The 13,537-nt window shown below is 36.4% G+C and overlaps 1 protein-coding gene across 7 annotated transcripts in view; it reads left to right on the top strand.

Moving 5' to 3' along the window:
• ROBO1 (roundabout guidance receptor 1) overlaps positions 1-13,537 on the top strand; it is a 686,064-nt gene that overhangs the window by 196,480 nt on the left and 476,047 nt on the right. For 5 of the 7 annotated variants that reach the window (XM_086883541.1, XM_086883546.1, XM_086883539.1 and 2 more), the window contains exon 1: positions 1,425-1,569. The exons of the other annotated variants lie outside the window; for them this stretch is intronic. In XM_086883541.1, coding sequence (XP_086739667.1) covers positions 1,458-1,569 — 112 coding nt within the window. In that variant the 5' untranslated portion in view covers positions 1,425-1,457. Of the gene's footprint in view, positions 1-1,424; positions 1,570-13,537 lie in introns of those variants that run through there. 7 annotated transcript variants of the gene reach the window in all.

Here is a 13,537-nt window from a genome sequence, read left to right as displayed (position 1 = left end):
AACATTGTAAATTAATAAATGCATTATTAAGATGGAGATAATTTACATTGTCTCTCCTTCCTTGGTAGTTGGAATTGTACCTAGAAATTTACTCCAGTACTTTATTCAAAAAAAGGCCCTCAGTTCTGCAGCTCAGTTACTTCCATACACGGCAGACAGCATGTAACGTGTGAGGCAGCTTGGAGAATGCTTTCATTGCTATTCTGTGAAGAAAATAAGTTTTACTGTTGTATAAGTAACAATTTTGAGTATCCCTGAGGCCCATGCTTATGGTGCTACAGGACTAGAAATGTTGCCATTGTTTTTACTGGGTATAAATGTAGACTTCACGCAGACTAAAGCCCCCACCATGAACCAAAAGCCCTCTGGTCTTATTGCAGTGATTTCCAGCTCTCAGGATGAAGCTTTTCTGTCTCTTCACAACTCACATGGAACGGCTTCCTAATTGTGGTGAAAGGGGTAGCAGATAATTTGTGTTGCAGCTCTTCCTTGCGACTGTTTCGATGACCGCGAGGATGGTCCGGCTGTTTGGTACTGATGGATCCAGGGTTAAATTCCTTCCAAGAGTGCCACTGTGAGCGCTGGAATCTGCTTGCCCTTGGTGCTGGGTGCCCCCAGGCTGCTGGGCTGCAGGGGCAAGGTTTGTTAGGTAACACAGATTCTAGACACAGTTCCTCAGAGCTTCTCTCACCGCCGATGCACTGCTCCATTTCTGCAGCATCTGCTGACAGAAACCTGTGTGGGAGGTGGTATGGTTTGTGTTATTTTCCCTAGAAATAGAAGATACTTGTGCTGAATAAGAGGGAGAGTTACTGCACAGCTTAAAAAAAAAAAAAAAAAAAAAAAAAGTTTCTTTTTTAAGCATTTATTTTTCATCGTGGATATGTTATTTTTGCCCTTGCCCCCCTCTGTGGGTAAGGGGGGGGGAAGCTTGACAAACTGTGTTTTTGTGCCCATTGATAAACGTAATGAGATTTGAGTGTCAACATTAAAATGTTCCGTGTCATCAGCTCTGTGAAACTGCAGTGAAATATGGAAGCGAGGGAGAAAAATCTCAGTTTTCAGCCTGGCTGTGTCCCCTGCTAGGGTGCTGTGGGGAATGTTGATAAACACTGGGAAGGGCTGAGAGGTGGCAGAGGCAGGTGAGGAGCCGGTGGCTTCTGAGGGACCACAGAAAGCTGCCACTGCATCTCCTCCGGCGTCTGAGTGCCAGAGGCTCCTAGTTAAGGGAAGCCTTTACAACTCTTCTGTTTTCCATTCCCTGGATCAAGGAAATAAGCGATGCAATGGAAATTTTTAATAAACATTTCTAGTAGGAATAATCTTTTACATCTCCCTCTGCCTCTGCTGAGTAAGTGCTGCTAGCTCCAATTGTTCATTACTAAGGAAAGTCTTCTCTAATTCATCTCCAGCAATACTCCAGGTAGAGGTGATTTATTTTTTTTTGGTTACCTGGCATGGCTGTGCTGTCACTGCTGCTGCTGCTGCTTGGGCTAATAGACATAACTGCTGCCGTGGACGTCGCACCTAGAATAAAAGCGGGGTCAAGGTGGAGAGGTGAAAAGAATCGTGAGTAACCCAGGCTTTTCCTTCTCTTCTTCTCAGCTCTCTGTACGAAGAAATGTGTTAGGCCTTGTTTCACTGTGTAATTCTTCCTCTCCGTGAGGTTGTTCTCTAATAGAAGCCTTAAGGCCATGTAATTTAAGTATTTAAATATGCATGTGGAAGGCACGGGCCACACCTTCGGTGAGCTCCACACATCTGCAGTACAGTCCTGTGCCTCACTGCAAGCTCTCCAAGCTGCCTGTGCTGATTAACTCCTCTCTTTCCAGGGACTTGGGAGAAGTCCAGGCTGCACCTTTTCTATTTATAGTCTTAGCATTTTGCATTGCTATTTCAGATGTTAGCTTTGATAAAGGCAGCAAATCTCACAGGTCTGCAGTCTGTGTGAAAGAATCTTGTAACCTCAGTGATTATAACAGCTAATTTTATGGATATAAATGCATAGATGCACTTTAAAATCGGCAGATTTAGGTGAGGGGATGTAAGGTAGAATTGCAGCTTGTGAAAGGTTTATCAGTGCTGCATTTATATAAAGAAAAAAGAGCATTTGCTATTAGAAAAGGAAAGTAGATGAGTCATCATAATATTTGGGAGTGAGACTTCCTACTGCATACACAGCTGCTTGACTGAAATAACCAGATGATTATTTCCATTTTAAGGGCAACTCAGTTCTCCCTGACATTATTTCTCATTCCTGTCCAGCTATTTATAAACAAGAATGCCCTTGATGGGCAGCATAATATTATAATTATGCCTGTTAATATCTGCTGTGGTTTTGTTTTGGGGTTATTTTAGGATTTTTTTTTTTTTTAGAAACACTTAGACTACTAAAAGAGAGAAGGAATATTGAAAATGGAATGAAGGTTTTCTGTTTAATACAGCTAAATGTGATGTGGTTGCTTGGAAAACATATGTGAATGGAAGTCCCTAAAATAACCAGAACGTGGAGGGCTGGCTGTTTGTATCCTTGGAATAGGCATTATTTTGTCATTATCTGGAAGCTAATCTGCAGCTTGAGCAATTTTTATTTTTATTTTCCCAAAGCATGAAGATAATATCAATAAATCTGCTGCTTCTCTATATAGTAGCATTAAAGAAATAGGTGATGGACAGTGGAACTGAGCCTTGCCCACTCACAGGTACTTTACATCTAAAGCCCACACTGCCCAAATTAGCAGGGCATAAATGTGTGCATAAAGGATGCACAAAAATAGTAACCCACAGCTTATAAATATTTGAATATGACTAAAAGAGCCCTTTATTTTAATTATCGTGGAAACAATTATCGAGGCACAACTGAAATATGTTGAACAAAATTTTGTTGAACAAAATTTTTCCACAGTATCTTTTCTTCTCAGTAAAAAGGCCATCTACAATGAATATCTGTAGATCTGTTATGAAAAAAGCCAGATCCTAGAGAAAAAATATTGTACATTCAGTTTTGATTAGTTGACTTGCAGGTGTTTGAAAATTTCTGATTCTGGGTATTCAGTCTGATTTTTTTTTTTCCTAAGAAAAATTGAAATAGATGGTGATATAGGTATTAATGTCTCACAGAAGCATTAATAAAGTTAATCAGCCTTAAGAGATGGCATTTAGCTGCAATAAGTAAATTATGCAAATATTCAGAAGTTTAAGACTACCACCTGTTTGAAAATAGTTTTGCAACTACAGTAATTCACTTAATGTCACCTGTATTAGCTATTAGACCTTACTGATTCAAATTGCTTGCTTTGGTCTCTCAGGACAGGGTGCTCTCAAGGCAGCACATAGCACATATTTGGTTAAAGGAAAAATAGACTGTAAATTAATTGTTACAATACCTTGATATTGTGTTACTTGATTGTTTAGAGAGCAGTTGTTGAATGCATTAAAAGTTATTGATCTGAATCAGCTCTTCTTGAAGAGATGTGTAAAGCAGACTTTAGTGTTCCTTTTATTTAAATTTTAGCAGCAGACTCACTAAGAACAAGAACATTTTATAGGAATGCCATTCATTGTATAGTATTTGCCTTTGCTATCCATGATGTCAAAATTTCTCTAGTAGTGGGGGTGCAGATTACCATGCAGAGCTGGGTACTCTGAACAGTAGAGAGCTCATTTTTGAGTGAAAAAATGTTGTGTAATCATAGCTGATGGATTACTTGTTGACTGCTATTAATGTTGTATATTTGCCTATCAATTGACATTGCACTTGAAGTTCTTTTCCTGGTTCAGTTTTGTAAATCATAGTTAAAATTCTAATGAAAAATATATTCTGAAAAGGCTTGTGATTATGTGATAGATGTTTCTATTTAACTGGGTTTCACTTAAATTCCATAACTAAAACCAAAAGGTATGACATTACATGAAAGGGGACACAGCTGGTTTCTGCATCTTTTAACTGTAATTTTCACTAAAGCATCCAGATGCAGCAGTTTGGCAATGCTTTAAAAGTAATTTATATTTACAATATAAAGAGATTTCAAAATATTTTTGCTCCAAGTCGTCTTTTAGGAGGCAGAACAACCTTTCTTTAAGTTTCCTGTGATGTTTCTCCAAAAAAGATCATGGTATGTTAAGGGGCATAAGAAGTTGTCCAGAAAAGATGTCATGATCCAATTTTAGTCATTCTTTTCAAGGTCCAGCAAGGACCACAACAAATATTTAATTTCTATGGCTGGAATTTCCTTTATCTGAGCTTACACCTCATCGGAAGAAGTTTTCTTCTTTACTTTTCCATAGGGGATCTTGGAACTGGGAAATCTGTAGCCTGGTTCTGCTCCATTGCAGCTCAAATGAATGAAGTCAGGAGAGCAGAGATAAATGTTATTTTCTGACAAATAGAACTGCAACAAAAAACAGCATGGAAGGAAAATAAGGGGATCTATTCCCATATGCATCTGTAGTTTTCGTTATAACACTGTTTGGGTAGTGCTGGGGGTAATAATGGTGCTCTCATTAATTATTTTCCTCCAAGCACATATCTTGGAGGCAATATTAAAATATTTAAATATGTGAAAAGTAGCGCTCCTTAATTGCTTATGCAATGATGTCTTCTTCTGGCACATTATTACTTTTATGTATTCAGTTCATGTTTAAGAAAGCCAACAATTATTGTTTGAACGCCTGTATTTTATGATTTACATGCCTATGATGGTTGGAAATTATACAAAGAAATCTCGTGGTTTGATACCAAGATGAAATGGCAATGCATTAAGACTATCTTGCTATCTCTCAGAAAACTGTATTATAGAGCAATATCCTGGTTATTATTAACTGTTTTATACTGCATATAATGTTTACACTAAACACTGTACAAGCGTATTTCTGACATTTATAACTTTTTCTTTTTTTTTCTGTACTATGTGTTATTTTCTTTTTTAAGAAAACTTAATCAAAATTGCTTAATCTCTGAATAAATTTATTTTCATTTTATAGGGAATAAAATTGTAAATTTTTTTCCATAAGATTTTGGATATAAAGGTCAGAACTTAAAGTTGTCCCAGAGTGCAGCAGATATGGGTCTTTCATATTTCTGGTAGAAATATGAACATATGAACTAACAAAATTATGACATCCTGAGATTTTACAAGACATTAAAATAATTCTTTCTGTTGTTCAATTCATTTTGCATTTCAGGTAGTAGTGCTTAGGATTGGCATAACTGGTTTATTTACTGTAGCTGGCACTGGAAATATCAAATACCATGGTCTTTGTTTAACCAATATTATTATTATTATTATTATTATTATTATTATTATTATTATTATTATTATTATTATGAATGCTACTAATATAGAAGTAGTAAAAAAATTCTATACTTGTTCTTACTGACTCTTTGTGTGTTGGAATATATATATGCACATAGAAGTGTATATATATATATACATACATACATACACAGGTAAATGTGGGCACATAAAAAGCTACTTTACCCTGCTAAAAGCATCAACAATCTTCTGTTGTGCTGCTAAAATCCTGTCAGTAACATATCAGCCACTTCTCAGTCAGTCCTAGTCCTGTACTTTCTAGGTAGAGGGAATATGCTGAAATGGTTAACATTTTTATTTTTTTTTTTTTTCTAAATATGTCCTACTGATGTTCATTGATTGGTTGATAGGTTGTGAATTGCTTATGATATTCAGTACTCATAATTTTTACCTGTCCCTTATGGATAAAGAAACAGAGTCCTCATTTTGCTATAGAGCAAAAACTAGCTGTTTCTTACCAAGTTTCCTCAGACTGATCACAATTTAGACAAGTTGAATTGTTCATTGGGGTTAAATCTTGCAAATAATTCCATGGTTTATATTTGACTATTGAGTAAATATATCTTTCAAGTAGTTTTGGTAAGAAGGTAAAGGAATCTGATATGTGGCTTTACTTGTATGGATCCTTAAAGAAAGAAAACAAAAAGGATTTAACAGTAATGTTGCTGCCTCAAATAAAATTATGCTTGAAAAGAAAAGGTTCAAATCAGTATTGAAAGAGATTAGGTCTCGTGTGACCCTGCCCAGGGACATCACTGCCTGTGTGCCCATCTCTCCACGTGGCAGTGACCACTGGCATCCCCAGACAAATAGCTGCTGGAAGCACATCACCAACAGGAAATTAATTTCTCTGCCCAGATGAACTATCTTGATTTGATGAAAAAAAAGTCAGGTATACAGTTAAAAATTAGTGTTCTTTCAAAGAAACCAGCAAGTTCCTTATCTTAAAGAAGGGAATAAAACTTTTGTCCTTCTTGAAGAGCTACAGAGTGGTCTTGATGTTCAAATTTCCCCTTTTATTACAGTATTTAACCTTGACATGTACCAAATAATTTAACTGCAAGTTTGCATATTAATATTATCATCTTGCACTAGAGGCTTCTTTGGAAGCTTTAAAGAGAACAGCAAATGAAAATCATTTAGTGATCTTTGGTGGTCAAACCAGAAAGGTTTAACACAACCTCTCCTAATCTTGAGGCTGTTTCCAGAGTACCTTTTCCCCCCTTTCAGGTAGTTGTATTTCTTACAAGAAATCTTACTTGACACAACAGAGGAAGGTGTTCTATTGCAGACATTTTAATGTCAAGTAACTCAGTATCTAAATAGAACTATGAACAGAAAAGACAGTTGCCCTTAGATGCTGGAGCCTTTTTTTCTCCTTAAGTAGATGTGTTTGATAAGAAACTTCGAGGGATGGTGGAAAGACATTAAGAAAAGAAGGAGAGGTATTTTTAACAGGAGAAAAAGAAGAGGGAATTGAAAGCAAACAAAAAGGTGACAGTTAAATAGCTGAAGGCTGAAGGAAAGTAAAGAAAAGGGAAAAGAAAGATAAGAAGGAGAAAAGAAAATAATCTGGAAGAGCAAAAAGCAACCTATTTCTGCAGTTAACATTTAACTAATTTGCAGTTCCTCACACAAACTAGTTAGTCTGTGGTATTAATTTGAATGTCCCACTTCCATCAAAGACCTATAGCAGATCTGTAGCATCTGGGAAATGATCACTTAAGTCAAGAAATAAATTTATTTGGAATTCTGTCTAACTTACAAAGGTAAAATGAACTATTTTATTTTAAAATTTCTTCAGTAAGATTTTGCAGTTGAAACAGAAGTAGATGACATTGATTCATGAATGCATAAAGATTTTGGAGTAATTAAAATTTGGAACATTTGGTGCCCCCGAACTTTTGACCTTTAATAAATTTGAATGGAATTGAATTTCAGTGTGCAGTTTAACATATGATAGATAGACAGTGAAGCTGCTCTGAGATTATATTTCTGTAATAGTTCCACAATTTCAAGAGGTCCCTTAAATGATTCTGAAGTACTTAGTTGAAGAGAAGAAAATATGGTTTATTACCTACTATTTAGTCTATTTTTGTCCAAAATTATTTTATTAGAAATTTTTAGAAACTTTATTTTTCATTTCTTATTTCTGAATAAGAGCAAAGAAGGTGTTCTTTTTATGACTTAGTTATGTTGAGAGATAATTCCCCATTTCCCTTTGTGGACCTTCTTGTACCATTTTTTAAAGTCAGTCTGTATATAGTTTCCTTGAAATATATTTGCCAATAATTTATTTTAGATCCCACTGTAGCTGACTTATAAAATTTTATATGCATTTCCTAACAACTACAAGAGTAACTTTATCCTTTTTTATTCTTAACACTTTATTTTAGCTGTGACCTAAGGACAATGGAAAAGTTAACAGAACTCTCTTCATGAACTACTAAAATCCTCAGGACTTCATTCCCTTTTTTATTCTTATCTTAGATAGCCAGGCTCACCAATAATTCATCTCTCACTGCCTCTTTGCTTGGAGATATATGGAATCATGTGGCACAAACATTCAGAGAGGGATATGAGGACCACCCAGTACCTAGATAAGCAGATTATGGTGCTCCAGCTCTTGGCTTTCCTGCCAAGAGCACCATTATTAACTCCAAACATCTTAACCCATGATTAAGAAGTCTCAAGAAACAGAAAAGAGCAGTTCCCTCTCATTCCTGTCAGGGTAATCTTAAAGCCTATGTCCAGCTCCTCCATTTTCAGGCTCTTTCCCAACTCAAGCAAGATTGAAACAGTCACTGCTCACCTCCAGGGCCGAGAGCTGTAGCTGGGACATGTTTTGTGTCCCATTGCTGACGTGGCCTGTGATGGGAGTCATACAAGTAGGGGCAAAACGTTTTGGGACCACAGAACTTTATCTCTTCCCTTTTTCTTCTTCAAGGGATGCTTTCCTTATGATTGCCTTTCCTCTCATCCTGTGAATCTGAAATCCCACTGTCAGCCTGCTTTCCCACATCCAGCAAAAGGAAAGGAGACTCCTTACCCACCATACCCACCAAGGGAATGGCAGCTGGGGCTAGAGCAGTGCTGTATTGCCTGGCCATGGATTTGGGAGTATCTTTATCCTTTCACCCCATGCATTAGTTTTCCTTCTGCCTTTCCCTTGTGTCCTCTTCTTTACCAGATCATTTTCTGGTTTCCAGTTGTCATTTTTTTAAAGCTTCTTCAAGCTTTTCCAATCTATTGCATCTCTTCCAGTACCTTGTGTGAGTGTTGCCAACCCATGTGGCAGAGAACCCTGGGGCAGCCAGAATTCCCATGAAAACCAGCAACCTGCTGGGATCAGGATTCTTGTCCTTCCTTGGGATTCTCCTTCCTGCCTCTTGAAGGATTTGGGTCTTGACTGTAGCATCAGAGTTACTGGGTGGGGTTCTCCAAAGAACCTGCTGAACTTCAGCAGCATGGAAACTTTCTGTTGGAGGTGGAAGTATTGGGAAATCTGGCTGCCACTGAAAAAATTCAAGTCAGAACACATCAGGGATTTAGGGCTACCTGGACTGGCTGGGAGAGATGTTTTAGCCAAAATAAAAATATTTCCTTATTATTTTAGATTTTTTTTTTTTTTTAGAAAAGTCTTGATTACCATGAGTCGACCATAAGTGTGTGTAAAAGGGGTTATTTTGTTTACATTGATTCTGTATATTATGATGGTTGCCCATACCTGTCTCAAAGCTTCAAGAGTGAACCAGAGATCAGAATACATTGGTACATTCTTTAGACAAAGTCCTTTATTTTTGCTTATTTTATTTATGTAAGCATATTCGTTGAGAAAACAAATATGGATTTGGCTATTAAATATTTTTTTATTTTTATAGGCAATAAATATTTTTCTGATGTACCATTTATATTTTCTTAAAAATGAAATGTTTCCTGATTCATCACTGTCCTGCTTCAGGTCTGCCCTCCAGTGCAATTATTGCTTTATAATGACATGATGCTGGACTACTGATGTTATAAATGTGTCCCCACTCTAGCAGACAAAAGAAAATAAAAAAATCCTTATGGCAATATAGGAATACTCATAGAAATATTTATTTTTATCAGAGGGATTAATGAAAATATCTCAACCAAATCTAGATAACCTGTATGCATTATTTTAGAAACAGAACTCAGTGTCAACCAGGAGTTGCACTTAGGAAAAATAGTGAAACAAAAAAAATAAACATTAAGCTTGATCTGTACAGAGGATCTCCAGGGTAATATGTGCTTAATGTTTCCTGAGCAATCTTTGCATGTTTGTGTCAGACTATAAATCATCAAATCAGACTCTTCCAAAAGTGGAAGTTGTTGAAAACACTATGTTCATTGCTTTCACTATTCCAAAACTACAGGAGAGCAAGCTCAAGGCAACAGATGCTGTTACAAATGCTGAAGAGTTTGTGACCTTAAGTTTATTTTCTAAATATTTGTTCAGTGGCCCCACCAGTGATGTGAATTGCTTGATTTTTTTTGCAAACACCCACTTAAACTGGAGTTCTCCACAAACAATTAAGGAATGGCTGTTCTTTGTATGATTACTCATATTTGCATTCTTGTGAGTAATAAATGACAAATATCTCAACTGTTCTCACTATCTATAAAGGTTTACAATCCAAACAGGCACCAAAAACCTATAGTATGTTAGCTCAGGAAATAGGTGCATGCTCCCTAAATCAACTTTATACAGATATGAATGAATATGGATTTTACAACACATATGTAGTCTCCAGAAGTACACTGTCTGTATTTATAAGCAATATGTTTATGAAAATCATGATTGCTTTTTAGATAATAAAGACTGTATGAGATAATTTATTTGACATCAGTAGTTTTATTTGATACTGTGATACAACATCACGTGTCATTTCTGTGATGCAAACTGACTAAGGCAAAATGCTTTTTATCCTTTGTAACATGTTTTTTGTCCTGCAGAATCTTTGGTGAGTCATTCTCTTTTTACTCAAGACTGAGAATGATATAAAAACAAAACCACATACTTGAGTGGAGATAGGCAGTGAGCAATCACAACATGCCAAAAGTCTATATTTGAGTAATAAGTGTGAAAAATACATGAATCACAAAAATTAAATCCTGGGCTATGCTGTCTAGTAAATCTTAGTGTGAAACATTTGCCTGTGATGACTGGCGCTGAAGAATGTACTGTTACATTTATTTGCTATTTGTTTACGTGTGTTCAGAATCAATCTGCTTGCTACTCTCAATTATATTGCCTTTCATCAAGGTTTTTATATGTTTCAGCCTGCCCAATGGGCTGAATTGTCAAACTGGGAAATTACCCTCGTGGAATGTTTCATCTGATACATTGCAGTCCAGAAAACAGACTTGTTTTTCTTCCCTCCATTTTTATTAGTTTTTTCTCTTTAACAGGCTTAGCTGAAAGGACCTACCTTGTGGAGGTCTCACTCTCTTGCTTCATTTCATCCCTTCTCTCCCAGAACAAATCCTGGCTCTCCCACAGTGCACAGAGAAGGCTCTTCATGTTTTGGGGCTGCTTTGGGTACGTTTGGCTGGTGCAGGTGAGGAGGCACGTGGGGATTCTTTAGAGTCAGTGACAAGGAAATATCTCCCAACTGCAGACCCTTCTTTTGCTGTGGGAATCAGAGCTGAGGAGGCTTTGAGAATTTACCTAAATCCGCAGTTGTGGAACCCTTTTATTGTCAGGGAGATTTCAGCACGAGAAACACAGCACACTACAGAAAAAGCAGGGTTTTAATGAGAAACAGATGGGGCCTGTGTATTGTTAATGGAGAAAGACTACTGTTTTGTGTAAAGAGCAACCAACACATAACTTCAGGAATAAAAACAAAGTTACAGGACATTGTAACAAGATGTTAATTTTATGCTTTGTGTTTAAGATATTACTTAGAATGAGTTTTTAACTTGCTCTGTCCAATATACAGTCCCTGTGTAGGTCTTCCTTAAAAACAAACCCCCCAAAAACAAAGAAACAAATATATATTCCAATTATTTTTGCCGCTTCTAGTTCTTTCAGTAAAATTTTACAAATAAAATCCTTTTCTTTCTTGATAGCAGTTGTGTCCTTCCAACAGTACCCAAATTGGATATTATTAAAATTATTTATTAAAATTATTTTTCTCACAATCAATTTCTGGTTGTTTTAACATATGTTGGTGTAATTTGCTCAGGTACCAATAAAGATTTTTTTTGTTTTCCATTTTTGTGTGAGTTCAACAACATAAGAATTTAATCATTGGAAATAAACTCTCACTGACTTAACTATTCTTTTTTTCTTGAGATCACTGGGAATATAACAGTTTTACATGCCAGCTTCTGATGGGTTTATATCCAATACTCAATTTAAAAATCACATGGCCCTGAATAGCAGTGTTTGTGGGGTTTTTTTAGCAAAACCTGCTTAATTTCATATAACACTACGACATTAATGTCTTCTTTTTAATGACTGTAAACATTTTAGTTTGCATTTTATATGCAGCACCTTTAAGCTTTAATTGGACATCTGATAGTCTGTGTACATAAGCACCTCCCAGATAATGTGGGAATTGTAGACTGAGAAGCAATGATGCTATTGTGCTGGGAGATGCAGACTTGAGCCTGTTTTGTCAGATTGTCTCCCAGGGGTGTCTGCTGTATTTCAGAAACCCTTTCCATATGAACTGCTAGAGAAATATGAAAATGATGAGGCAGGTGCCAAAGCAAATCTTTGACATGCATTTTATCCTACTCAGATTAGAGAATTCCCACCTCTTCTTTTTTAATCTTAGATATTAAAATCTTGACCTGTGAGTCAGGTAAGGTTAGATCTGTGAATTTTGATGCATATTCAGTATATCATCATATTGTTTAAAGTATTGTCCATCATTCTGTTGCTGTGGATGCCTTGGTCTATACCATATTTACTTTTGAGAGATTCATCCTGTATTTAGAGAGAGCAGCAAATGCAATTGATTTGTTTCCTGACACATTCTTTGAGTTCTCCCTCTTCCCCTCTGCAGCTGCAGCACCTTCTGCTCTGTGAAAATGTGTTCCATCAGAACGAAATTATTTTCCTTTTCTAACTTATTGTCACTTTTTAATTTAACATTAGGAATCATCAGTGGTCACTTAATAGTACTTCCTCAAAAGGCAATTTGAAGAGTTGGAATTCAACCTCCTTTTTTGATAGTATTTTATCAAAAGCATTTTGTTTCTGAAGTAGCTCCAGCCCAAGAAATTTATCAACCTCACAGGAACTGTAGAGTCTAAAGACATTAATTGATCCATTTTCTTCATGTCACTGCCAGGTGGTATAAATAGTTCTGTGTTTGTCTTCTTTACTTCATGGATTAATTCAATGATAGACAAAACGTGTGTAATAATTTGCAAAAGCCACACAGAAAATTAGTAGCCTTCCAGATTCTTGTCATGAGATTCTTGCTCATGAGAACATGGTGTTGCTAAAAAAAAAAAGATAAATTGATATGTCAGTATAGAGTGCAAAGTCTATATATGGGTATCCCTTGTACGTGTTCTTGGCTCTCCATGTATTTTATGATGATTACTGACAGTGTTGCCATATGTTATGAGCAGCTAGGGAAATAGGGGCAATCCATAAATATCTGGGCATATGTGGGCTTTTGAGGACATTGCAGCAGAGGTAGGAAGCGAATGTAACTCTGGATTAGTGCAAGCATATCGTTATCAAAAAAACTTCTTAGGCACAGTTTCTGGTGATAGTTCAACATAATTGTGTTTATATCTACAGCAGCTTGTTGTCTTCTGAGGAAGAATGCTTTCCAGTACCTAGTTCTCACAATGATAGCAACTCACAAGGAACAAATAAGCAAGAAAATAAAAATTTAAGTTATGGTTTCAGGACTTAATCAGCTTTGCAAAATCTACAGCAGCTTTTTCAGGTGGAGTAAAATGTGTTTTCTCTGCGTTACAGAAAAATCAAATGATTTAACATTTTGTTTGGAGTCCAAGAGACCAGATGTATAAGTCAATTAAGGTAGTAACTAAATAAGGGTGGTGTTTCTGTAATAGCTGAATTTAGCCTCGCTGTCCAAAGCTTCTCAGCAGAGAGTTTCTGCTGCAGGAGCCAGTAAGGGGAGCCTTGGGAAATTAAGCTCATTAGAGTAAAGCTTGCCTTTGGACCACTCAACATGCAACAACATTTATTTACATCATATCTCTGC

Source organism: Cyanistes caeruleus, chromosome 3 (genome assembly GCF_971803275.1).
Source record: "Cyanistes caeruleus chromosome 3, bCyaCae1.hap1.1, whole genome shotgun sequence".
NCBI classification, from domain to species: domain Eukaryota; kingdom Metazoa; phylum Chordata; class Aves; order Passeriformes; family Paridae; genus Cyanistes; species Cyanistes caeruleus.
The sequence above is the reverse complement of the archived record's forward strand: the minus strand, read 5'-3'. Positions and strand labels throughout refer to the sequence as shown.